Source organism: Theropithecus gelada, chromosome 2 (genome assembly GCF_003255815.1).
Source record: "Theropithecus gelada isolate Dixy chromosome 2, Tgel_1.0, whole genome shotgun sequence".
Taxonomy (NCBI): domain Eukaryota; kingdom Metazoa; phylum Chordata; class Mammalia; order Primates; family Cercopithecidae; genus Theropithecus; species Theropithecus gelada.
This window is the reverse complement of record NC_037669.1, coordinates 39394781-39422210: the sequence shown is the minus strand read 5'-3', so window position 1 is coordinate 39422210 and position 27430 is coordinate 39394781. Positions and strand designations below refer to the sequence as shown.

The following is a 27430-nucleotide window of genomic DNA, read 5'->3' as shown; positions in this document are numbered from 1 at the left end:
AAGAAACAAAGTTGAACAGTTTCTTTAATAACACTGATCTACTTTTTGTTGAATTTGTATTTATTTCAAGTGGGAAATAAATCACCTTTATTAAGAGTAAACCAAACACTACTACATGTTTACACTCACACTGCTTCCAGGACCCAAGGGTTTCACAGACCATTTGCCTACCTGGTTCTTTCCTCTCCTCCTTCCAGTGATTTCTAGAATACCCTTTCAAAGGACCACATGAATATATGAACTGTAAAATTCAACTTTAATCTTTTGGGAAATGTTTTATTTACTGCTTAAAATCTAGATGAGTGGATATATTCATGTATGTATATATTGACAGATTAATACAAACATAAATATGTATTTAAATTTAAGGATAAGTAAAGAGAGTGTACAACAGCCCCATTCTTAAAAAGAAAATAAAAGAAAAAGACAAGAGCAAGCCACTGCCACCACAGGTACCAGCACTTACGTTTGTCAGCAGGCTGACCAAAGAAAGAGTGGCCTGTCTGTTGGCATTCAACGGACATGGCAGCATAGCTCCCTTCAACTCTCCAGTGAGTTTCAAGTTCAGAGCACTTTCAGTCCTTGTCTTGTTTATCTACTACTGAAGGGTTTCTAGGAAGGTTTAGCAGTGCTTCAATTTTCGTAGCATCATTCTCAGGTTCATTTTCCTGTAAACTACTTTCAATTTTCTCAGGGAGGTCCTCAGTAACTTGTAGTCTGGCTTTCCTGTAATCAAAAAAAAAAAAAGGATAAATCAAATACTGCTCCATTTCTTTAGTTCTTACAGATTTAAAACAAAAAGGATAGCATTTGTCTTTTCCTCCCTGCTTTGGTACAGCAACTTAGAAGTGAACACTGCTGCCTGCACTTCAAATGCAGTAACTCTCTTCTCTCCTTTGTAAAACTATATTCTACGAGGAGACTATATTCTATATTCTAATAGGTTAGGAGAGAAGAAAGCCAATTATGATTTTCACATTACCATAATGGATACCCTTGTGGTGACAGTTCTGATCCGTAAGATATTCCTAGTATGCTGGGTCCTAGAGTTCTCACAGGAGTGATGTGTGGGAACCAACACACTTTGTGCTAAGGTGTGAAGGCTTGAAGTCTTGCTCTCCTCTTGCTCCCAGGGCTGGGGGAATGTGAGTACCTTGCCACTCTTAAACTCTGTGACCAGACCTTGTAGGAACTGGACAAAGGCTGTAACAATGGTAATCAGTGGGCGTAAAGGCTCATGCCTCCCCAGCACTTTGGGAGGCTGAGGCGGGCGGATCACAAGGTCAGGAGATCGAGACCATCCTGGCTAACATGGTGAAACCCTGTCTATATTAAAAATAGAAAAAATTAGCCGGGCGTGGTGGCGGACACCTGTAGTCCCAGCTACTCAGGAAGCTGAGGCAGGAGAATGGCATGAACCTGGGAGGCGGAGCTTGCAGTGAGTCAAGATAGCACCACTGCACTCCAGCCTGGGTGACAGAGAGAGACTCCGTCTTAAAAGAAAAAAAAAAAAGGTAATCCTAGGTAGAGAAAAGTCAGATAGAACAACACTATAGATTTACATTCATGAAGAGTTAAAATCTAATTTCCAAATAATAGATCAGTTCTGTTTCTAAATCAAGTATTAGTATCTTCCTTAAGTGATTATCAGGGTTAAAGCTTCTTCTCAACTCTTCACAAACAGATTTGGTCATTTGTTCTTCTATAGCTCTATAGTCAGTTTTCTACATTTTCTGCTCATTGAGGCAATTTTCTTGACTCTCAATTTGATTTTCCTGTATTATTTTCAAGCGAAGAAGTAGGCACATACAAGACACTTAAACGTTTATTGAATTAACCGTCCTTAGAAATATCACACACACACATAAACACACATAGGTGTATATGCTATACAATTTTGACACTTTCATTCTGCCAAAGTATTCTTTCATTACTATGATTCAAGTTGTTTTTATCTATCCTTCTTACAATTGAAACTAATAATTGTACATATTTATGAAGTACAAAGTGATATTTTCATATACAATGTGTAATGATCAAATTGGGGTAATTAGCATATGCATCACCTCAAATCAGGGTAATTAGCATATGCACCACCTCAAACATTTATCATTTCATACTGTTGGGACCATTCAAACATCCTCTCTTCTAGCTACTTGAAAATACACAATAAATTATTATTAACTACAGTCATCCTACAGTGCCACAGAACCCTAGAACTTATCCCTCCAATCCAGTTATAATTTTGTATTTATTAATCAATCCCTTAAATCTCCTCTTCTTATGCTTCTCCCTGTCCCCTCAGCCTCCGGTAACCATAATTCTACTCTTTACTTCTGTGAGCCCATTTTTTAGCTCCCACATGAGCAACAGAACATGCAGTATTTGTAAGTGTATGACTTATTTTACACAACAATGTCCTACAGGCTCATCCACGTTCCCATAAATGACAGAATTTCATTCTTTATTATGGCTGAATAGTATTCTATGGTGTACATATACCACATTTTCTTTATCCATTCATCTGTTGGACAATGACATTGATTCCCTACCTTGGCTATTATGAATAGTGCTGCAATAAGCATGGGGGTGCAGATAACTCTTTGATATGCTGGTTTCTTTTCCTTGGATAAATACCCAGTAGGGAAGATTGCTGGATCATACAGTAGCTCTATTTTCAGTTCTCTGAGGAACTTCCATACCGTTTCTATAATGGCTGTACTAATTTGCATTCCTACCAAAAGTACATGAGTTCCCTTTTCTTTCTGCATCCTTGCCAAAATTTATTGTCTTTTTGATAACAAACATTCTAATTGGGGTAAATATCACCCCAATTCCCCAAACTGTCCCCAAACCACATTGCACTGTGGTTTTGATTTGCATTTCCCTGATTAGTTATGTTGAATACTTCCTCATATATTTTTTAGCCACTTGTATGTATTTTTTGAGAAACACAAGTTTCCCCCCAACCCCCTGCCCCACTCTTTTTTTTTTTTTGAAGAGACAGGGACTTACTTTGTTGCCCAGGCTGGAGTGCAGTAACACGATCATGGCTCACTGCTGCCTTGAATTCCTGGGCTCAAGGGATCCACTGGCCTTAGTCTCCCAAGTAACTGGGGCTATAGGCATGCACTACTGTGACCGGCTAATTTTCTTTTGTCTCATTCTGTCACTCAGGCTGGAGTGCAGTGGCGCCATCTTGGCTCACTGCAACCTCCACCTTCCAGGCTCAAACAATCCTCCTGCCTCAGCCTCCCAAGTAGTTGGGATTACAGGTGTGCACCACCACACCCAGCTAATTTTTGTATTTTTAGTAGACACGGGGTTTCACTATGTTGGCCAGGCTGGTCTTGAACTCCTGACCTCAAGTGATCCACCTGCCTCAGCCTCCTAAGCGCTGGGATTACAAGTGTGAGCAATGGTGCCTGGCCTCCAATGCCTTTTATTTCTTTTTCTTGCCTAACTGCTCTGGCTAGGATTTCCAATACTATGTTGAATAAGACTGGTAAGAGTGAGCATTCCTATTTCATTCCAGTTCTTTGAGGGAAAAGCTTTTCATTTTTCCCTGTTCAGTATGATATTAGCTGTGAGTCTGGCATATATGGCCTTTATTGTACTGAGAAATAGTCCTTCTACCCCTAACTTTTTGGGAGGTGTTATCATGAAGGGGTGTTGAATTTTACCAAATGTTTTCTCTGCATTTATTGAGATGATCATATGGTTTTTGTTCTTCCTTCTGTTTATATGATGTACCACATTTATTGATTTGTGTATGTTGCACCATCCTTGCATCCCTAGGATAAATCCCACTTGTTCATGATGTATAATCTTTTTGATGTACCCTTGGATTTGGTTTGCTAGTATTTTGTTAAGGATTGTTTTGTAGAATACATTGGCCTGTAGGTGGTGGTGGTGTTGTTTTTTAACGTGCCCTTGTCTGGTTTTTGTTGTATAAGGGTAATGCTGGCCTTGTAGACTGAGTTTGGAAGAATTCTCTCATCTTCAATATTTTGGAATAGTTTGAGAATTGGTCTTAATTCTTCTTTAACTGTTTGGCAGAATTTAGCAACGAAGCCATGTGGTCCTGGACTTTTCTTTGTTGGGAGACTTTTTATTACCAGTTCAATCTTGTTACTTGTTATTGGTCTGTTCAGGTTTTCTATTACTTCTCGGCTCAATCTCAATAGATTATAGGGTTTCAGGAACATATCCCTTTCATGTAGCTTTTCCAATTTCTTGCCATATAGTTGTTTCATAATAATCTCTAATGATACAAGTATGTCCGTGGTATCAGTTGTAATGTCTCCTTTTTTGTTTTTTAACTTAATTGGGTCTTTTTTTCTTAGTCTAACTAGTAGTTTCTTGATTTTGTTTGTTTTCAAGAAACGAACTTTTCATTTAGTTCTTTTGTGTGTGTGTGTGTGTGTTTTTTTAAGTCTCTATTTCACTCAGCTCTGCTCTGATATTTTTATTTATTTTCTTCTACTGATTTTGGGTTTGGTTTGTTCTTGCTTTTCGAGTTCCCTCAGGCGCAGTGTTAGGTTGTTTATCTGAAACATTTCTACTTTTTGATGGAGGCATTTATTGCTGTAAACATACCTGTTAGTGATACTTTTGTTGTATCCCATAGGTTTTGGTATGATGTGTTTCTACCTTCATTTGTTTCAAGAAATTTTTTAATTTCCTTCTTTTTTCACTGACCTATTCATTGTTCTGGAGCATATTATTTAATTTCTGTGTATCTGCACTGTTTCCAAAGTCCTTCCTGTTACTGATTTCTAGTTTTATCCTGCTATGGCCTGAAAAAATACTTGATGTTATTTTGAGCTTTAAAAAATTGTTGAGACTTGTTTTGTAGCTTAACATATGGTTTATCCTGAAGAACATTCCAAGATAAGAAAAAGGTGTATTTTGCAGCTCTTGGATGTGATGTTCTGTAAATGTCTGCTAGATCCATTTGATCTATAGTACAGTTTAAGTCTGATGTTTCTTTGTTGATTTTCTGTCTACACGATCTGTCCAGTGCTGGGAGTGCGGTGTTGAAGTCCCCAGCTATTACATTAGGGTTTATCTCTCCCTTTAGCTCTAATATTATTTGTTTATATAAAAATGGATGCCCTCGTGTTGGATGTATATATATTTACAGTTATTTCCTCTTGCTGAATTAATCTCTTTATCATTATATAATGACCTTGTCTCTTTTTGTAGTTTTTTATTTAAAGTCTATTTTATCTGGCCTAAGTATAGCTATTCCTGCTCATTTATGGTTTCCATTTGCATGAACATCTTTTTCTATCCCTTTACTTTCAGCCTATCTGTACCTTTACAGGTGAAGTGAGTCTCTTGTAGTCAGTATATATAGTTGAGTCTTTAAATTCTTTTTTGTTCATTCAGCCAGTCTAAATCTTTAATTGGGGAATTTAAAGTGTTTATATTCCACGTTGTTATTGTGGGTATGGATTTACTCCTGTCATTTTGTTAATTGTTTCCTGGTTGTTCTGTATAATCTTTGTTCCTTTCTTCCCCTCTTATTTACTTCCATAGTTGGTGGATTTTTGTAATTATAAGGTTTGATTCCTTTCTCATTCTTATTTGTGTATCTATCTGCTCTACTAGTGAGTTTTATTCTTTCATGTGTTTCCATAATGGTAGTTACCATACTTTTGCATTCACATGCGGGAGTTCTTTAAGCATTTCTTATAAGGCAGTCCAGTAGTGATGAATTCCCTCAGTGTTTGCCTGTCTTGGGAAGACTATTTCTCCTTCATTTTGGAAGAACAGCTTTGCTAGGTATAATACTCTTTGCAGGAGTTTTTTGGGGTTTTTTTGTTTGTTTTCTCCTTTCAGCATTCTGAATGTGTCATCCCATTCTCTCCTGACCTGTAAGTTTTCTGCTGGCAAATCTGCTGTTAACCGGATGGGGGGAGGTAAATGGTGGCAGCAGGCCCTGGATGGGCCAGTCTTCAGGCAGTGCACATGACAGCTCAACCACTAGAATTGGCAGCGTTGCCAGTGGTGGAAGACTCCAGGTGAATGACCTTAGAATGGCCTTAGCCAGCCATTCTTAAGCTTTTCCATCTCAAAATCACTGATCCCTAAATCACTGACAAACTTCTGCAGTTTTTAATTTTTCATTTATTTTTTAAATTTTTAATTTATTTTTTTGAGATGAAGTCTTGCTCTGTGGCCCAGACTGGAGTGCAGTGGTGTGATCTCGGCTCACTGCAACCTCAATGCTTTTTTCCTCATATAGCACATAAGTCTTTGGATAATGGACTACAGCTCTTAAGAATTTCCATGTATGTGTGTGTGTGGTTAGCAGAAATGGAGGTTTCAAATGAAAACATTGGAAAAAAATGATTTCTTATCTATCCAATTATAATACCAAAACAGCAGCAGCAGCCAATGCTATCTTAGGTACCCAGGAAGCTGAACTAGTGAGAATCATTTGTACTCAGGAGCACTAGATAGCAGCCTGTTATATTCATCTTACACACTGAATCTGTGCAAAGTCAGCTATCAGTCTGATTGCCCTACCCCACAAATTGCATCCCAGGAAATGATTAGATGCAATAGGTAAAAGTTTTCATGCTCCTCAGTGGCATTCAGTGCATGAACAACCACTGTCCACCTAATTCCTCTGTGTCTACAGCAAGAAATAGAATCTTTGTGGAGACTTAACATGCTGTGTCTTACATACATATTTGTGCAAAAAAAAAAGATGTCACTTCTTCTCCTGTTTTGAGATGGAGTCTTGATCTGTGGCCCAGGCTGGAGCGTAATCATGGCTCACTGAAACCTCCACCTCCTGGGTTCAAGTGATTCTCCTGCCTCAGCCTCCTTGAGGAGCCGGGACTACAGGCACGTGCCACCATGCTCAGCTAATTTTTGTATTTTTAGTAGAGATGGTGTTTCGCCATGTTGGCCAGGCTGGTCTCGAACTCCTGACCTCAGGTGATCCAACTGTCTTGGCCTCCCAAAGTGCTGGGATTACAGGCATGAGCCACCCTGCCTGGCTAAGGATGTCACTTTTTAAGTAAGCCAGGTAAAGCTCACTCCTTGGTGAATATTCCCTTTAGGTAATTTCCTATGCAGTCAAGAACATAGGAATATAAAAAATATGCAAGCAAGTAAGATTTACAACATTTTAACTTAAAAAAAAAATGCAAAGAAAGACCTTTGTTAAATTAAAATTAAAATTAATGTCTTTCATTTTTCCATTCTCCTTAAATAGATTAAAAGACAATGTACAGAATGAGTTGAAGGACTCAGTAAAAATAAACTCTTCTTTGAACTGAGTGGCAGTTTAGAGTACACAAGTTTAACAGAGCACCACTATATAAGGCCTGGGGCAAGACAGCCAAGATTCCCTGGGCTTAACATGTTCCTTACCACTCTTCCAGTTTTAGCTCATGGAGCGCCTTTCGATTCTTCTGTTTTCTCTCCTGAATAGTCTCACCAGAGTACTTCTGAAATGCCATCAGCAGGCCTCCTACAGGAGTACTGAGAAGAAAGGAGAGGGAAAGCTTAGGAAAAAAGAATCATTAGACCTTGCAACATGTGAGATTCTCTGCTAAGGTGTGAGCAACACCAGAGCCACTTGTTCACTATTAGGTATAGGAACATTTGAGAATTAAAGTGTCCTTGTCAAACAAAGAAAAACATTGAGGTAATCTCTTCTCTGGTCTGAACAACAGAGAAAAACAATCACTACAACCTCCTAAAGTTAACTGATATATAATAAAACAACAGATCTAGAAACTGGTTGTTTTTATGACGAATGAGAAATAAATCAAAACGAAGAGAAAAAAGTATATAATTATGACAGGATCTAGTAAGTAGTCCCACACCAAAGAATTCTCAGAAATGAAATTTCTAGTTCAGAATGGCACCAGCTCCTCTAGGAGACAGGAAATGTGGAAGGCATTTTTGGTTGAGGAAGGGATGCTACTGGCTTTTGAGGGTGGGATCACCAAAATATCCTAAAGTTCAAGAGTCTGGCATAACTGTCTCACCAACAATGCCAATAGCAACCCACTGAGAAACTGATTTAGATAATAATTGCTATAGTGATGAAGAGAATTTGGTTCTTGTGTTCTCAAACTAGAAGTATTTGACCTTCACATACCTTAAATTTCCTCCAGCTACAATTTAAGTAACCTCATACTAAAAACTACTTTTACTTGGCAACATAAATGTTCACTGACAGATGGCTAAAGAAAATGTGACATACACATACAATGGAGTATTATGCAGCCTTAAAAAAGAGGGCAATCCGTCACAGGCTACAACATAGATAAACCTCAAGGACATTATTATGCTAAGTAAAATAAGCTAGTCACAAAAGGAAAATACTGTATGATTCTACTCATATGAAGTATATAAAGTAGTCAAAATCATAGAAACAGAAAGTAGAAATATGTTTGCTGAGGGCTGGAGGGTATGAGGAGGGAAAATTAGTTTTTAACGGATATAGTTTCATTTCGCAAGAGAAAAAAGTTCTAGAGATCTCACACACAATGTGAATATACTTAGCATTTCTGAACTATACACTTAAAGTATGATTAAGATGGTGAATGTTATGCTATGTGTTTATTACCACAATATAAAATATTTTTGTTGCTAACTTCTACAAGTCTTCCCTTCAAACCAAACTGGTATATTAACACTACAACAAAAGTAATGGCAGTAGTAGATTATGACATGCTGATTTTATTTAATTTAAATTTTAAAAAAATCATTAAATCTATAGCATTATCTTCTCCTTTAAAGGAGGTAGAAAAAGGGGTGAACAGGTGCAGGAGGAAGGTAGCACTCTTCTAGTCAAATACCAACTAATAAAAACAGAAGAACTGACAGAATTAGCTTATCAACATTTACAACCACCTTTCTAGTAACAAACCGATTACAGCATGGGTCGTCAATGGATCATTAAAAACACATGATGAAAAGATAGTTGGAGAGCAGGATATTCAGTGTCACCCTCCAGATTACTAATTAATCACATTGGGAAAAAGATATCTTTGCAATGGAGGCACTGAACAGATAACACCTTAACCAAATGTGGTAGGCAGAATTCTAAAGTGGTCCCCCCAAATATCCTGCCTAATCACTCAACAGTGAATATATTATGCCCATGATTATATTATCATACATGGCAAAATTTATGTGAGAAATGTAATTAAGGTTACTAATTAGTTGAATCTGAGGTAATGAAAAAGGAGATAGATATCTGAGTGAACACTTAAAAGCAGAGTTTTCCCTGGCTGGTGGCAGAGTAGAAGTTGAAGATTCGAAGTATGAGAAGGAGTCAATGTACTATAGCTGGTTTAAACACAAAGGGGTCCTGGGAGAAGATATATGGGTGGTGGCCTCCAGGAACAGAGAATAGTCTGGCTCACAGCCAACAAGGAAACATGGACCTCAGACCTCCTCCAGGCACAAGAAACTAAATTCTTTTTTTGCTTTTCCTCTCTCTTTTTTTTTTTTTTTTGAGACTGAGTCTTACTCTGTTGCCCAGGCTGGAGTGCAATGGTGCAATACTGGCTCACTCCAACCTCTGCCTCTGCCTAGGTGAAGGGTATATGGGGTTCAAGCAATTCTCCTGCCTCAGCCTCCTGAGTATCTCGGATTACAGGCACCTGCCACCGTGCCTGGCTAATTTTTCTATTTTTAGTAGGGACAGTGTTTCACCCTGTTGGCCAGGCTGGTCTCAAACTCCTGACCTCAAGTGATCTGCCCACCTCGGCCTCCCAAAATGCTGGGATTACAGGTGTGAGCCACTGTGCCTGGCCACAAGGAACTAAATTGTCAACAACCTGAATGAGCTTGGAAACTGATTTTTCCCCAGAGCCTCCAGGAAAGAGCCCAGCCCGGCCAAGAGCTTGACTTTGGCCTTGTAAAATCTTGAGCAGTGAAACCCAGCCAAACTTATAATCTATAGAACTACAAGGGTGTTGTTTCACATGCAATACATGCTCAGTTCGTGGTAATTTGTTACACAGCAGAAAACCAATATATCAAGTAATTGAAGTTAATATTACTTATAATGGGTAACAGAATATCTCCCGATGTGATACATGAGGATACAACTTCACCTATGTTGTATTCTTGACAAAAGTACATTAATGTAATCATGATGGGATGATCAAACAAAATGGAGAAACATTGTGGACATTAGTATGATAATTGAGGAGTTTTTAATATAGACCCTAACTTAGATAGTTGTGTTGAAACGATGTTTACTGTGATAATTGTATTATGATTTCATGGAAGAGTCTTCTTCATCGTGGGAGATACATGCTAATATATATGGAGGCAAAGTATTATGAGGTCTCAAACAGTTTATCCAAGAAGCAAAGGGAAAGAAAAAGAAATATATTCACATCCCACACATATACACAGATATGGAAAACATCACCAAGGCATTAACAATTGGTGAATCTAGGTGAAGGGTATATGGGGTTTTAATGTACTAATTCATTCCACTTTTCTGCAGGTTTGAAATTGTTCAAAGTAAAAAGTTGGGGTAAGAACTTTTTTTTTTTTTTTTTTGAGATGGAGTCTCGCTCTGTCGCCCAGACTGGAGTGCAGTGGCCAGATCTCAGCTCACTGCAAGCTCCGCCTCCCGGGTTTACGCCATTCTCCTGCCTCAGCCTCCCGAGTAGCTGGGACTACAGGCGCCCGCCACCTCGCCCGGCTAGTTTTTTGTATTTTTTAGTAGAGACGGGGTTAAGCAAAACAAATAAAATCCTACCAACAATTTTTATATAATATGCCTGTTAATTAATTGTTTTTTGTTCTTTTTTCCCTGCTCCCATAAATACGTTTGTTCAAACTATAGTTTCAGGTGTTAGCAGTTTTTAAACAGTTTTACCCGGTAAAAAGGAATTTTGAATAAGGGCCCTACCTTAGATAGTTGTACTGAATAAATGTTATTTTTTGAAATAGCTGTTAAGTAAAATAAACTATAAAAAAAACTGTAAGTAAGATAAACTATTGGGGTAGAATTAGAACTGGACAGTCAAAGCTACTACCAATACAAGAGTAGAGATCTTTTATAGATTCTAAGGATTAAATTTGTTTTTTGAAAATAAATGAGATTTTTTAATAGGCAAGGCATTAATGAAAGTTGTGCCAATCTAGAACCAAACCGTGTTAATGCTTACCCCAGCAAGGCTCCAATTATACCACCAGCCACCAGGCCACGCAGGCCTAAGTTTATTCTAAAAAGACTTCCCGTGACAGCTATTTAAAAACAAGAAAGGCAGTATTAAATCATCTTTAAATACTAGAATCCTATTTTAAAACTTTCCTTCTATAAAATGGGCACAAATCCCTAAGTGAGCTTTCCGAATCCAATGTTAATATAGAACTACAGCCTATACTTCCTGAATCTAATATGCCAACACAGGCAGTTTCCCATCCACTCCGCAGATTCAAAGGAAGAAACATCTCTCCTACAAAAAAAATCTCCAATCTGTTCTATGGATCCATTTATTCTGCTTCATTTTTCTCCAACTCTCCTTAAAAACTTGAAAATGTTTTCCCCCTTCTCTTTCTTTCTTCTTTCTTCAAGGAAAATAAAAAAGTAAAAAACCTTCACTAGCCCCTCCAGTTTATGCCTTCCCCTAGACTCACTCTCTCTGTACTGCTACATGACACCACTCAGGCAGGGTGACAAGAAAGCAGCATTTGGCCTTCTTTCCTTTCTGCTGGGACTGTGCATCAATCATGCTCATTCATTTTCCTTTCACTATGCACAATGCAACTAATACCACCTAAGGTGGTAACACTTTTTAAAGAGTAACATTTGAGGCCAGGTGCAGTGGCTCACACCTGTAATCTCAACACTTTGGGAGGCCAAGGTGGGCAGATCACTTGAGGTCAGGAGTTCTAAGCCAGCCTGGGCAACATGGCAAAACCTTGTCTCTACTAAAAATACAAAAATTAGCCAGGTATGGTGGTGCACGCCTGTAATCCCAGCTACTCAGGAGGCTGAGGGCACGAGAATTGTTTCAACCCCAGAGGCGGAGGCTGCCGTGAGCAGATATCACACTCCCGCACTCTAGCCTCAGCGAAAGAATGAGACTCTGTTTCAAAAAATAAAAGAAATAACAGTTGAGGTTTATATTTTTAAGTACTATATATTCATTTTAAAAATTTTCAAAATTCACCAGAACCAAAATCACCTTTAATCCCATTACCCAGAGTCAGCAATGAGTGAGTCTTTTTTTCTGATCCTCCAAACAAAAAAAAACAAACAACAACAAAAAAAACTGGGGCTGGGCACAGTGGCTCACATCTGTAATCCCAGCACTTTGGGAAGCTGAGATGGGTGGATCATGAGGTCAGGAGTTCAAGACCAGCCTGGCCAAAATGCTGAAACCCCATCTCTACTAAAAATACAAAAATTAGCTAGGCATGGTGGCACACACCTGTAATCCCAGCTACGCGGGAGGCTGAGGCAGGAGAATCACTAGAACCCGGGCAGCAGAGGTTGCAGTGAGCGGAGATTGTGTCACTGCACTCCAGCCTGGGCAAGAGAGCAAGACTCTGTCTAAAATAACAAAACAAAACAAAAACACAAAAACTGGTGTCATGGTGTACATATTAAATTTTTTATTTTCACAGAACATATTATTAAATTCTGTATTACTAAGTTTTCTCCCTCCTGGTTCCATTGCATGGAGGTACCACAAATTTTTGTCTAACACTTAGATTCTCTATTTATAGATATTTTAAATAAAGGTGTGATGATAATCCCTCCACAAATAATCTTTTTATACATTTGACTGTTTCCTTAGGATGAACTCACAGAAATGAAATTTCTGGGTCAAAGGGTATAAATATAAACATTTTTAAGGCCTTTGACTTAGATTACTAAACTGCTATTCAAAAAGGATGCATAAACTTATTTTCCAAATAAAAGTATGCTAGTAATCTAGTCTTCTGCATTCTCTTAGTTTATTTTTTCCAATTCGATAGGCCAGAAGTGGTATGTAATTTTAAGTTGCATTTCTCTGATTAGTAGAGAAAAGAAGTTGTTTTTCCCTAGGTTTACAAGTTATTTATGGTACGTCTGTGAATTACAAATTCATGTCCTTTGTCCAATCTTCAACTGAGCTATCCTTTCTTTTTGATGTATTAGAGCTTTTATCCATTATCTGCACATAATATTATTTTGGCGTTGTTTACGTTTAATGTCTCCTATAGTATTTATGACATAGATAAGTTTAAAAATTTTACGTGGCCAAAACTGTGGTTTCCTGTTTCCTAGTTTCTTAGTTCTTATGCTTAAAAATATATACAGTTGATAAACACGAGTTTGAACTGTGCAGATTTACTTACACATGATTTTTTTTTTTTAAGACAGTCTCACTCTGCTGCCCAGGCTGCGGTGCAATGTCACGATCTTGGTTCACTGCAACCTCCACCTCCTGGGTTCAAGTTATTCTCCCCCACCTCAGCCTACCAAGTAGGTGGGACTACAGGTGTGCGCCACCATACCTGGCTACTTTTTAAACATTTTTTAGTAGAGATGGGATTTCACCATGTTGGCCAGGCTGGTCTCGAACTCCTGACCTCAAGTGACATGCCTGCCTCGGCTTCCCAAAGTGCTGGGATTACAGGCATGAGCCACCATGCCCGGACACATGAATTTTTTTCAATAAATATACTGAAAAATGTTTTGGAAATGTGCAATAATTTGAAAAAACTTGCAGATAAACTGTCTAGCCTAGAAATATCAAAAAAAAAATTAAGAAAAATGTGTGTCTTTAAGTGCATAAAATATACGTAGATACCAATCTATTTACGTGTGAATCAACTGTTTATGTTATTGGTAAGGCTTCTGGAGAACAGTAGGCTATTAATAGTTAACTTTTGGGGGAGTCAAAAGTTATATGTGGATTTTTCAACTGCGCAGGGTGGAGGTCAGCATTGCTATTGTGTTCAAAGCTGTTTTCAGTGTTGTTCAAAGGTCAACTGTGTATATGTACACATTTATATCTCTTCCTATGCAGAAATCAGAGACACATTTACTTCTAAACTTTCCCTAATCTTTTATGGACGTTTTTTACATAAGCAACATAATAAATGTTAACTAATTTTGTTGAACTGAATACAGATATAATGTCTTTCCAAATAGTTAACTGTTCCAGCCCATGAATGGTCTATTCTTTCCCCACAAATGTGAAATATCACCTTTACTTACTTGTGTGTGCTTCGTTTTGTTCCTGACCTTTGAATTCCATTCCACAGATTGACCAATACCTCACTGTCCTCTTTATTGTAACTTTATACAGATTTTAATTTTACAGTTGCAAGAACCCCTCATCATTTTTTTCTGAAATATCTTTGCTATGCTCATATAATCAGCATTTTAGATATGATTTAGATATTGTATCAAGTTCTTTTTTTTAAAAAAAGTCTGTAATTTTGATTTGAATTGCTTTCAATTTATAAATGAAGTAGAAAAATACTGGGTTAACTATCAACTATTTCCCCATTTTTATTATTTATGATTTGTAATTTTCTTCAGAGAAGTTGTACATTTATTAAATTTATTCCTTATTATATTACATTCTTGGTATTATTATAAAGAAAATTTTTTACTTTTCAAGTAACCATTGAAATATAAAAAGCCTATTTATATATTTACACTTTACTAACTAGCAATAATTTTTCAAGTCATCTTTTAAAATATCACCTACAAATACAGACAATTTTGCTTCTTCCTATCTAAAAGCACTGCTTTTTTCCCCTTCTGTGTTAGTGTATTTTTAACAGTTTTATTGAGGTATAATTTACATCACACAAAATTCACTGAAATGTACAATTCAATAATTTGTAGTAAAAAAATTTAGTGGCCGGGCACAGTGGCTCATGCCTGAAATCCCAGCACTTTGGGAGGCCGAGGCAGGCGGATCACAAGGTCAGGAGATGGAGACCATCCTGGCTAACACGGCGACACCTCGTCTCTACTAAAAATACAAAAAAAAAATTAGCCAGGCGTGGTGGACTGCGCCTGTAGTCCCAGCTACTTGGGAGGCTGAGGCAGGAGAATCGCTTGAACCCGGGAGTGGAGGTTGCAGTGAGCTGAGATCACGCCACTGCACTCCAGCCTGAGTGACAGAGCAAGACTCCGTCTCAAAAAAAAAAAAAAAAAAATTAGTTGCATTGTTATATAATCATCACCAAAATCCAATTTTAAAATGATTCCATCATTACAAAAAGATCCCCCATGCCCCTTTGTGGTTACTCCTGGTTCCCAATCTTACCTCAGTCCACTAATGTACTTTCTAACTCTACAGATTTGCTTATTCTGGACATTTCATATGAATAGAACTACACATTATGAAGTCTTACGTGTCTAGCTTCTTTCACTTAATGTTTTTAAGTTTTATTCATGTTGCAGCAAGTATCAGTTTTTCATTGATGAAAATATTCACGTGAATGGACATGCATTTTATTTACCCATTCACTAGTTGATGAACTTATGGGTTGTTTAAGTTTGAGGCTGTCAGGAATAACACCACTATAAAAATTTATATGTAAGTCTTTGCGTGGACATGTTTTCATTTATCTTGGGCAGATTCTAAGACATGGAACTGCTGAATTGCACACTAAATTATGCTTAACTTTTTTTTTTTTCTTTTGAGACAGAGTCTTGCTCTGTAGCCCAGGCTGGAGTACAGTGGCACCATCTTGGCTAACTGCAAGCTCCGCCTCCTGGGTTCACGTCATTCTCCTGCCTCAGCCTCCCAAGTAGCTGGGATTACAGACATGCACCACCACGCCTAGCTAATTTTTGTATTTTTAGTAGAGACGGGGTTTCACCATGTTGGCCAGACCGGTCTCGAACTCTCAACCTCAAGAGATCTGCCTGCCTTGGCCTCCCAAAGCACTGGGATGACAGGCATGAGCCACTGCACCTGGCCTTCCAACGGTTTTCTGAATTCATTTGGCTTTTCTACATCCAAGATGTTGTGGTTACCCTCCAGAGACAATAAACTTCCCTACCCAAAATTTGAATTAGATATTGAGATGCGAAAGTACCGAGAGGTACTAAGAGGTATTAGGTTTATTATACACATAATGAGGCTTTCTAGGGAGAGCAAGGCAGGATCCCAAGCACATCCCAAAATTACTTGAGAACCTGAAGGGTGACTGACTGGCTTGTGGTTTTAGAAGGTGGGGCTAGAGCAAGAGGTCCCTCATGTAGGCCTGAGCTTGAATGGTTGAAACTTCTTGCCGGTGTCAATCAAGGTAGCACTTGGGCTTTCTTATCAGCTTGTCAAGATGTGGGGCAAAAAGCAAAGGGAGACTTCCAGTTTCTGGTATGGCATGTGAGAAGTTTAGAATTTAACACTTATTCCTAACAACAAGTGTTAACAACAATTTAACACTTATTACTAAACAAATGGAAAAACTGACAACTCTTCTTAGATGCATCAAAGAAGTGAGACCATGGGTAAACTGCTGCCCTCAAAATAGGAGAGACAGACAGATAAGTACAGAGAATCACACCTTATTATAGTAGAAACCCATGAGCAGAAGCCTCCATGGAAACCAGTACCAGAGTAGGAAACCTTGACTATAAATGATAAATCGCTGGAAGCTCAGTATAGAAAAGTCTAAGACATAAAAACTGTAGGGGGCCCAGTCACAGAGGGTCCCCACACTCCAGGAGCTCTACCAGGTTCTCCCAGTAAAGATCTGAGAAAAATCCCCTCAGGCTTCTGGCAAGGGGGAAGAAAAGTAACCATTATGAAATATGCCAGAACATTCTGTTATTCTCACCAAGGCCTGCCCTCAAGATAAACGGTTTTGCACAGCCCAACCTACTGGGGTTTTGTCAGAGATGAACCAATCTGGGGAATATCCAAATGCAACTGCTCTAGTCTCCCATGTGGGAGAAGGGAAATACCCATTCCAACCCACTGTAGTATCCTGTCCCACCAAAGGAGAGGAAAAAAAATGAAAAGCACTTGTGAAGTTAACATTTCAGAGGCACAGGCTCACTAAAAGACTAAGAACCTAATCACAGGACTATAAAACACTTTCCCTCTCCCACATCTTAATACCAAATTACTAAAGACCTATTTACCACAATTCCTTTTTACCCAGGTACATCATGTCCAGCTATTAAGAAAAAAAATTACAAGGCATCCCAAAAGGCAAAAGCAGTTTGAAGAGACCAAGTAAGACTAACAGAGTAAGCACCAAAACCAGACTCAGATATGATGGGGATACTGGACTTACCAGACGAAGAGTTTAAAGCAACTATGACTAATATGCTAAGGGCTCTAATGGATAAAGTAGATAGCATGCAAGAACAGATAGGCAATATAAGCAGAAAGATGGAAATTCTAAGAGAGAATCAAAGAGAAATGCTAGCAATAAAACAATTAAAAACCCACTGTGACAGAACTCAAGAACAGTAGACTGGACACAGCTGAGGAAAGAATCCCTGAGCTTGAAGACGTATTAACAGACACTTCCAAAACCGAAAGACAAAGAGAAAAAAGATGGGAACCTCCCCCACCAAAACCAAACAAACAAACAGATAAAATATCCAAGAACTGTGAAACAATTACGAAAGGTGTAAGTGTATTAGAACACCAGAAGGAGAAGAGAAAGCTAAAGAAATCTTTGAAACAATAACTGAGAATTTATCTTAAAGTAAGTCAGACAACAAACCACAGATCCAGAAAGTTCAGAAAACACCAAGCACAGTAAATGTTCCTCAAAATTATACCGGGGCATATCATTTTCAAACTGCAGAAAATCAAAGATAAAGAAAAAAATAGTGAAGTATGTGAACACAGGGGAAAGACACCTAAACAGAACTAAACATAGGAAAATGGCTAGGGAGAACTCTCTAGGGAAGCTGAGGCTGACAAATGATCTAGACTTTGAAAAGTAAGGTTAAGTAGGAGCCGAACAAAATTAATCGTGGTAGTGAGAAAGTGCATTCAAGAAGAGGGACTGATTCTCAAAAAAACAAAAACAAAAACAAAAACAAACATGTTCAGAATATGTATGTGTGTTTTTGTACGTACAAGAATGTACATCAGTTAGTGATTGAGTGTATACGGCAGTTAACTTAATTTACCTTTCTGAAACGAATGCTCATTTTAAAATTATTTTTTAAATCTGACAAGTAAAAATTGTACACATATGGTATACATGTTTTGAAATACGTATATATTGTGGAATGTCTAAATTAAGCGAATTAACCTACACGTTACTTCACATACCATTTTTTGTGGTGAGAACATTTAAAATCTACTTTTTTTTTTTTTTTTTTGAGACAGAGTTTCACTCTTGTTGCCCAGGTTGGAGTGCAATGGTGTGATCTCGGCTAACTGTAACCTCTGCCTCCTGGGTTCAAGTGATTCTCCTGCCTCAGCCTCCCAAGTAGCTGGGATTACAGGCACCTGCCACCACGCCCAGCTAATTTTTGTATTTTTAGTAGAGAGGGGGTTTCACCATGTTGGCCAGGCTGCTCTCAAACTCCTGACCTCAGGTGATCCACTTGCCTTGGCCTCCCGAAGTGCTGGGATTACAAAAATCTACTTTTTAAAAGCAATTTTGAAGTATACAATACACTGTTATTAACCACAGTTACCATGTTCTAAATAGATCTCTTGAACTTATTCCTCCTGTCTAAATGAAATTTTGTATCCTTTGACCAACATCTTCCTAACCCCATATCCAGTCTCTGGTAATCACCATTGTACTTTCTATTTTTAATGCTCATTTAAAAGAAGACATATATACTAGAGGCAGAAAGCTTTAAAATAAAATCCAAGTTCTTAGCATAAAAAATTTAGTCCCTTCCTACCGTCCTCACCAATCTCATCTCAAGCTACTCTTACCCTCACTCACCAGGTTACTATCCTGCTTTTAAGGAAATGTATTGCCTTAGAGCCTTCCCCCCTTTATGTTCCCTCTATTTAGGACACCCTTCCTTGCAAGTCTTGTTCCTTCCTATTCTTTGGGTATCAGCTCAAATGTCACTTCCTCAGAAAGGCCTTCTCTGACTACCCTGTCCATATGAGATGCCATTGTTCCACCGAATTGTTACTTTCTATCACAGCAACCTGTTTTATCACATACATATTAGACATTAAAATTCAAAGAAAGCAAGGGCCTTGCTGTTTTGCCCATTGAGTATATCAAGGGTGAAGCACAACACTGTCCATAAATACATTTTGCATGAATGTTGATGAGATGCGATGGGAAGCCAACCAAAGAATTCAGTAGTTCTGATGTATAAGTCCTTACATATTTTCTAAACTATATTTGAGAAGATTGAAAAATATAAACAAAAATGCCTTACCTCCTGCAATTACAAAATGGCTTAGGGCATCTTTATTTCGGTATACATTCAGACTAGTGCTCACTGTGCTGGGAAAAAGGGAGGAGAAGGAAAATATAAGATTTAAGGCATATCCCATTTACCTTCTTTAGTGTTATTTTCACTGACTTAATAGATTTAGAAAAGTCTACTATATCAACCCCTGGTCCTAGTCTAGGCCCTTCAATGTGTTCCAGACATGGCTATAAAACCATAACTGCACCAGTCTTTTACACAGACAAAAGTTCTTGGGGAAAAAAAAAAAAGGCATTATGAATCACTTTCATGTGGGTATTCAGTTTTCATAACCCCACCCGCTCAAAAGACACACTCCTAAAACCGTATCAAGAAAAGTCACTATCTCACAATTCAGAGTGAACTTACTTGAATATAGTCACAAATGCTGTAGTTCTCCAACTCCAGCGCCAGCCATAACGAATGAAGCCTCGTGCAGCAGCACGATGTGCAGATTGCTAAAGTTAATTTAAAAACTGTGAGGTTCTAAGACACCATCATATTTTCCCTATTCTAGAACTGTGGTAGAGGAATTTTAGCCATGGATTAGTCAGGTACACTTAAACAGACAGAAACACTAGAAAATCTCTAGAAATATTATTCTTTAATTATTGAAGTTCCATGTGTAGCTTTTCCTGTCAGGAGATGAAAAATGGTTGAGTATCCCTTATCTGATACTTGAGACCAGAAGTGTTTTGGATTTCGGATTTTTTCAGATTTGGGAATATGCGTATTTAACACTTACTGCTTGAGTATCCCAAATCCAAAAAACCGAAATCTGAAATGCTCCAGTGAGCAATTTCTTTGAATGACATGTCAATGCTCAAAAAGTTTTGAATCTGAGCATTCAGGATTTCAGATTTGTGATGCTCAACCTGTAACGAATTATAAATCTACAGAATAAAATAAGAATCCATGAGACCCTACTGATAGAAATAAATTATAAATAGATAAATAAATATGTAAATAGAGGGGGAAGGGAAAACACTTCCTTAGAGCATAATACTAACAAATAAATGTAGAAAGAATGATAGACTTTAGAAAATGCCCATTTGGCCACCACAGTCATAATTGTTACAGGCAAGAATCATCACTAAATGCTAAAACTGCCTGGGTATGGTGGCTCATGCCTGTAATCTCAGCACTTTGGGAGGCAACGAGGGAGGATCACTTGAGCCAACAAGTTTAAGACCAGCCTGGGCAACATAGCGAGATCCTGCCTCTACAAAAAAAATTTAAAAATTAGCTGGGCATCATGATGTGTGTTTGCAGTCCTAGCTACTCGGAAGGTTGAGGAGGGAGGAAACCTTGAGTCCAGAAGTTTGAGGTTGTGGTAAGCTATGATCCCGCCACTGCGCTCCAGCCTGCACTGAGGCAGCAAGACCCTGCCTCAAAAAATTTCAAAAAAAAAATTAATTAATTAAAAAATAAAAATAGGCTAGGCACGGTGGCTCACACCTATAATCCCAACCCTTTGGGAGGCCCAGGAGGGTGAACTGCTTGAGCTGAGGAGTTTGAGATCAGCCTGGGCAACATAGCAAAACCCTGTCTCTACAAAAAATACAAAAATTAGCTGGGAGTGGTGGCACATGCCTACAGTCCCAGCTACTCGCGAGGCTGAGGCAGGAGAATCGAGTGAGCCTGGGAAGTGGAGGTTGCAACAAGCCAAGATTGTGCCACTGTACTGCAGCCTGGGCAACAGAGTGAGACTCTGTCTCAAAAAATAAACAAATGAAAAAAATTTTTTTTTTAAAAAAATCAAATGCTAAGATAGCATTTATAATTTAGAATAGTTTTTAGATAGTAGAAATATTATAGTTTATAATAGCCTTTATATAGTAGAAATTTGATGTAAAGCAGGATATTTACATAGTCTCAAAGGAACTAACAAGTACTCAAAATACTTATAAATTACAAACTTACAAATTACTTATAAAATTACATAGTAATTTTACAGTGTATAGTTGGCAGAGGCCATCTTAACCAAGTAACTAAAGTAAATATCACCAGTAAAGGGACAGAGATATCATAGGTTTCTAATTTAATTGCAGGTCTAGGGTATTCCTGTCAAAAAACATAGCCTGAATGCAATCATGAGAAACCATCAAACATACCCAAACTGAGGGATATTCTACAAAATAAATCACCCATAGTCAAGGCCATGAAAGACAAAGAGAAACTCTTCCAGACTAAATGAGACCAAAGCAGCACCACAGGCAAATTCAACCTGTGATCAGGGTCAGTTTCTGGACCAGACAAAAAAATTTTTTCAATTTTTTAATAAGAACTCAAGCCTAACTTCTGAAAAATACATATTTTTAATTTATTTTTAAAATAAATGATACTGTGGCGTAACTAGCAAAATTTACATGTCTTTAAATAAGGTAATAGTACTATATCAGTGTTAATTTCCTGATCTTGATATTATAATCGTGGTTGTATAAGAGAATTTCCTTGTTTTTAGGAAATACATACTGAAGTATTCATCATGTCTAGAACCTACTGTCAAGTAGTTCAGAAAAAATTAGTACATATTATACAGAGGAAGAATGATAAAATACGGTAAAATGTTAACAGTGGAGTATCTGGATGAAAGTTATATAGGAAATCTTTGTACTATTTTTGCAACTTTCAAGCCTGCCATAATTTCAAAATAAAAAGTTAAAAATTCTCTGAGCTTTAATATTCTCATAGAACTGATGTACAGATCTAATGATGTAACAAATGAGTTAGCACTCTATAAAGTTATAAATGTTAACTATTGTCTTAGTGTAAGCTCCTATACTCAGGGAGGCTTTGTGAATGAGGTAAATATGTTACAGTTGAGCCTTGATGATTTAGCAGGGGATTGGAAGAAAGATATTTCAGAAAGAAAAGCCACAGTGGTGATGCCAAACATGTCTGTTCTGAAGATAAGGAAGTAGTCTCAAGCCACATGCAGGCACTTTAATGTTAGTACTTCCACTGTTATTAAGTATAGACTTTATTTCTTTACTCTGACACTTTAAAACATCCCTCCATCCCCACAAGCTAATTGAATGATTAAGTGTAAAGTGAATTGCTAAGTCAGTGTGCCCTAAATTTCTTTAGACCACCAGTACATACCACAGCATCAAACCTGTTATGATAAATTTCTGCCTGGCTCTGCTCAATGTATCGTCGTTTAGCATGAATGAAAGCTGGTATACCCCCATACACCCAGCCGAGGACGCCTGCTGTAGCTGCCATCTTACAGATATCAGCAAGTTCCTTTGAAATTCTCTGCTGTTCACTACAACATCAAAAAGACAATGTTGTTTGGGATTAGTTTATGGACATTACTCTCCAAAAGAATCTATAATCAGAATTATCCCGAATGCTAACACCACAACATTTTTCATCATAGGTAGAATCCTCAGATGAATTAAACAGTTCAGTTATATTAAAAGGAACGTAAGTCTCAGACAAAACGAAGCTATGCTGTTAGAATTAGGATAGTGGCAACTCCTGAAAAGACAATGACTGGAAAAGGCACAAAGGGAGCTTTTGGGATGTGATAATAGTTGCCGTTTCCTTCTGAGTGTTGGGTACAGCTATGTTCAGTCTGTGAAAATGCATTCATCAGTCTACTTATGTACATTTTTTGAAACGCATTTCCTACTTCAATAAAAAGTTTTTTAAAAGGTGCTTTTATTTGATGACTATTACACCCCTAGAAACAGGAAGAATTTGTGAGTTAGATAGACCAATATTTCCGTTTAAATCTTAAGCTAACTTTAAGAAATCACACCAACTCGTGAGATTTTAGGGCAATGTATCAAAGAAAAAAAAAACGTGGACGTTAAGACAAAAAATCTAAATTCTATTTTACTAAATAATTTCATGAAATACTCAGATAGGACTGTATTAATAAAAGCACTGGGCTGGGCACAGTGGCACATGCCTGTAGTCACAGCTACTTAGGAGGCTGAGGCAGGACTTGAGCCCAGTTCTGGACAGCATAGCAACACAGCAAAGATCCTGGCTCTAAAAATAAACAAATAAATACATGTTTTTTAAAAAACGCACTGAGAAAGTTCACTATGCAGTGGGTGGCACATGCTAATCTAAAATAATAAGGAAAAGCTACTATTTAATTCAGTTTGTTACTCTCAAACGCGTAAGAAGCTAGAACTGCTAATGAAGCTTCCAAGATGTCATCCTGAAACTGCTCTAACAAATAGCTGTCTTAAGTTACTATGAAATAATTGCCATTCTAGGCCGGGCGCAGTCCAACAACGGTAACACACGCCTGTAATCCCAGCACTTTGGGAGGCGGAAGCAGGCAGATCACATGAGGTCAGGAATTCGAGACCAGACTGCTGAATGGTGAAATCCCGTCTCCACTAAAAATACAAAAATTAGCTGGACATGGTAGTGGGCAACTGTAATCCCAACTACTCGGGAGGCTGAGGCAGGAGAACCGCTTGAACCCCGGAGGTGGAGGGTGCAGTGAGCCAAGATCGCACCACTGCACTCCAGCCCGGGCGATAGAGCACGGCTGTCTCAAAAAAAAAAAAAAAAAAAAAAATACGAGTTTGGGCTGGCGCGGTGGCTCATGCCTGTAATCCCAGCACTTTGGGAGGCTGAGGTAGGAGGATCACCTAAGTCCAAGAGTTCAAGACCAGCCTGGGCAGCAGGGTAAGAACCCTGTCTATAAAAAATATATTTTAAAAAAATTAGCCAGGCGTGGTGGCGCGCGCCTGTAGTCCCAATTAATCGGGAGGCTGAAGTGGGAGGATCACTCGAGTCCGAGAGGCAGAGGTTGCAGTGAGCCGAGATCGCACCAGAGCACTCCAGCCTGGACGACAGAGCAAGACCCTGTCTGCGAAAAAAAAAAAAAAAAAAAAAAGATACAAGTTTGGGTTACAAATATCAGAACCTTTAAATATAATTTAAAAATGAAGCACACTGGCGTCCTAAGGCTGACCCAGGCCGCCAACGCTGCAGGACATCGCTTTCGCGTCCCCCTACCCACTTCAGACCCCAGGCACTTTTACTCTTTGGCAAACAGCTCCTGGAGGCGGTCCCATCCAGATTCCGGGTAATAGGGCTCTGGGACGTAGAGAGGCCGCTTCTGACGCTCCGCAAGGGCTTCCGAATCTGCAGTCACAGCTTCGGCAGCAAAGACTCGGGGAAATGGACACAAGGCTCTACAGAGAAAGCTCCGCGGTGCCGGTGGCGGCACCTCCATGTCCTTCTCTCGACCTACGGACAAATTGAGCCTTCAAGACTTCAAGTCCTCCCGGACGTGCCGCGGGAGAGCGTAACTGTACGAGGTGAGAATCCGTGCATTTGGCCCAGGATAACCCTATGCCAGAGGGCTCGACACCAACGCCTTCAGTCCTGGGCCTCGCTTTAGAGTCCTTGGAAATACGACACAGGAAGTCCCGCCCAACCGGGGCAAAGGCCAGGGGGCCGGGCGACGGCAAAGCCGGAGCCCAAAAGACTTCCGGTTGAGGGCGGGTCGGGCCACTGCTGTGCTGAGTCCACCACGGAAGTGAGTTGGCTGCCGGTAGTGAAGCTCTGCGTGGTCCCGGCAGGCGTTCATTCCGTGTCTTAGTGGTTCCTGGGTCATGCAAACAGCGTCTGCGGCTAGTTACATTCAGCTTGAGGTGGTCATAGGTTGAAGTAATTTAGCGTAATTAAAATGCCAGGAATTAGCTGGGCATTGTGGCGGGCGCCTGTAATCCTAGCTACTTGGGAGGCTGAGGCAGGACAACCGCTTGAACCCAGGAGGCGGAGGTTGCAGTGAGCCGAGATCACACCACTGCACTCCAGCCTGGTCAACAAGAGCGAAAATCCGTCTCAAAAAAAAAAAAAAAAAAAAAAGCCAGGAATCCCGCATCAGTGAGGAAGAAAGTGCAATATTCAGTGCAAGTGGAATAGGGAAAGAGGGAAAGGCGATTTGTGCAGGTAAAGGGGATGGGTCTTGGTGCCAGTTACACCAAGATTTCGAGAACACTTTTTTGAAGAATCAGCTTTTTGGCAGGTCTTCATAAGGTGGATTTCACTCCCTTTAGTTCATATGCCTACTGCTTCTCAAAAGGCAGGAGAATTTCTGGAATTTCTGTGTTTGTATAATTTGCCGTCACTACAACCTCTGCTAACATGCTTCGAAGTATAGTTTTCATTAAAATGAATGCATTTAAAATATTTTCAGTATTCGTGTAATTTCATTCAATCCTTGTTAACAAGCATGCTCCCTTATTCATTTTACCAATCCCTTCACCTCCTTTATTCCTTTCTAGTTGTAAATCAAAATTGCCACACTGTAGTAGAATACAGTAAACAGACTTCTGGAATTTGATAGCTGGACATTCTATACACAAGTCTCCGAGAAGTGGCTGACTAGAGTGACCAGCTGAATTAGTGACGGCGCTACAGAGACTACTCTGGGATACAATATTTGATTCAGCACTCATCGTGGCACTTATGACACTGCATCATAATTTCCTATTTGTTCATCCGTCTAAATAAACTATCCTTGAGGTCACAGACCACATATATTCATCTCTGTATCTCCAGGACCTAGAACTGTAGTAGGTGCTCAGTAAATATTTGTTGAATGAATAATTTAGATTCCCTGACTTCTGGCTCTGGGTTGCTGCTTATCTCATGTTAGGTAGAAGTAGGCACCAAGATAAGTTAGCAAAGCTTGGAAGCCCAAGAAAATGGCTGTACAGTCTGTTTCTAACCCATACGTAGAAAAAGCTAAATGCATAAGATGACCCCAGAATTATTCTGGGATGTAGGAGGACTTGAAATGGGTAGGAGGGTTTGGGTGGGTGTTGGGAAGATACTGACGAAATCATTTGTGTACAACTCAAGTGCCCCAGGATTCACTAGCCTATAGATGAGGTCATATTAACAGGCAAATTTTAAACTCCATAACTTGTTTCTCCTTTGGGTAACTGAAGACTCATTTGTAAGGTTTCTTTTGCCACTTAGTACTTCAAAAAAGTCCCCAGTCCTTTGGCTACTGCTCACACTGTTGCTGCTCTTCCATCTGAGCCCTCCCACATTTCCTACTTCCCCAATCCCTTAGGGATTACCTTCTTTTAGAATGAAGGAAATGCTCACCCTTCTCTGTAGTCTACTTATGTTATTTTTGATACAGTCTAAACTCTTGTCACCCAGGCTGGAGGGCAGTGGCACAATCTCAGCTTACAGCAATCTCTGCCTCCTAAATTCAAGCGATTCTTGTGCCTCAGCCTCCTGAGTAGCTGGGATTACAGGCATGTGCCACCATGCCTGGCTAATTTTTGTATTTTTAGTAAAGGTAGTGTTTCATCACGTTGGCCAGTCTAGTCTCAAACTCCTGGCCCCAAGTGATCTGCCTGCTTCAGCTGCCCAAAGTGCTGGGATTACGGGTGTGAGCCGCTGTGCCCAACCCTGTAGTCTGTAGTCTGCTCTTTTTGAAGGTTCTCAGATCAACACAGTCTAAGCCAGAGGTGTCCAATCATTTGGCTTCCCTGGGCCACATTGGAAGAAGAAGAATTGTGTTGGCCTACACATAACACTAACTATAGCTGATGAACTAAAAATAATAATAATAATAATAAAAGTCCATGCATAAATCTCAAGTTTTAAGAACGTTTACAAATTTGTGTTGGGGCTCATTCAAAGCTTTCCTGAGCCGCATGCAGCTTGTGAGCCATGGGTCGGACAAGCTTGGTCTAAGCCAAAACGTGTTATGGGGTTTACTGGACCACTGTTTCACATATGGCTTTCTTGTCCCCAGGACATGTGTTTGACAGCAGAGTAACTGCATCAGGGAAGGATTTCAGTGGAATCACCATACTGCCTGGAACACCATTCTTCCACCATCAGCCCTTGTTGCTGAATTCTGTTTGTAGAACCTAATAGTTTCTTCCCTCATAGTGAATTTTTTTCCCAGGGGTCAGCAGGTTCCCTTCCCTGCCAGTTTCACCAAGTACTGCCCTTGCTACATATTTTACATTTTGTTACATTATGTATGATATAAAACTTTTCCACATGTAGAGAGATAATGAATTTTGAGAACTCCAA

The 27430-nt window shown here is 39.1% G+C and overlaps 1 protein-coding gene across 1 annotated transcript; it reads right to left on the bottom strand.

Moving 5' to 3' along the window:
* Positions 1 to 238: 238 nt before the first annotated feature.
* On the bottom strand, positions 239 to 25217 carry TIMMDC1 (translocase of inner mitochondrial membrane domain containing 1). The gene is made up of 7 exons (XM_025375586.1): positions 24400 to 25217; positions 22487 to 22652; positions 19751 to 19839; positions 19349 to 19416; positions 11169 to 11247; positions 7393 to 7503; positions 239 to 726 (listed from the first exon to the last, which is right to left on the bottom strand). The coding sequence occupies exons 1-7, from the start codon at positions 24591 to 24593 to the stop codon at positions 576 to 578; spliced, it is 858 nt and encodes a 285-aa protein (XP_025231371.1). The 5' UTR covers positions 24594 to 25217; the 3' UTR covers positions 239 to 575.
* Between the last annotated feature and the right edge of the window lie 2213 nt (positions 25218 to 27430).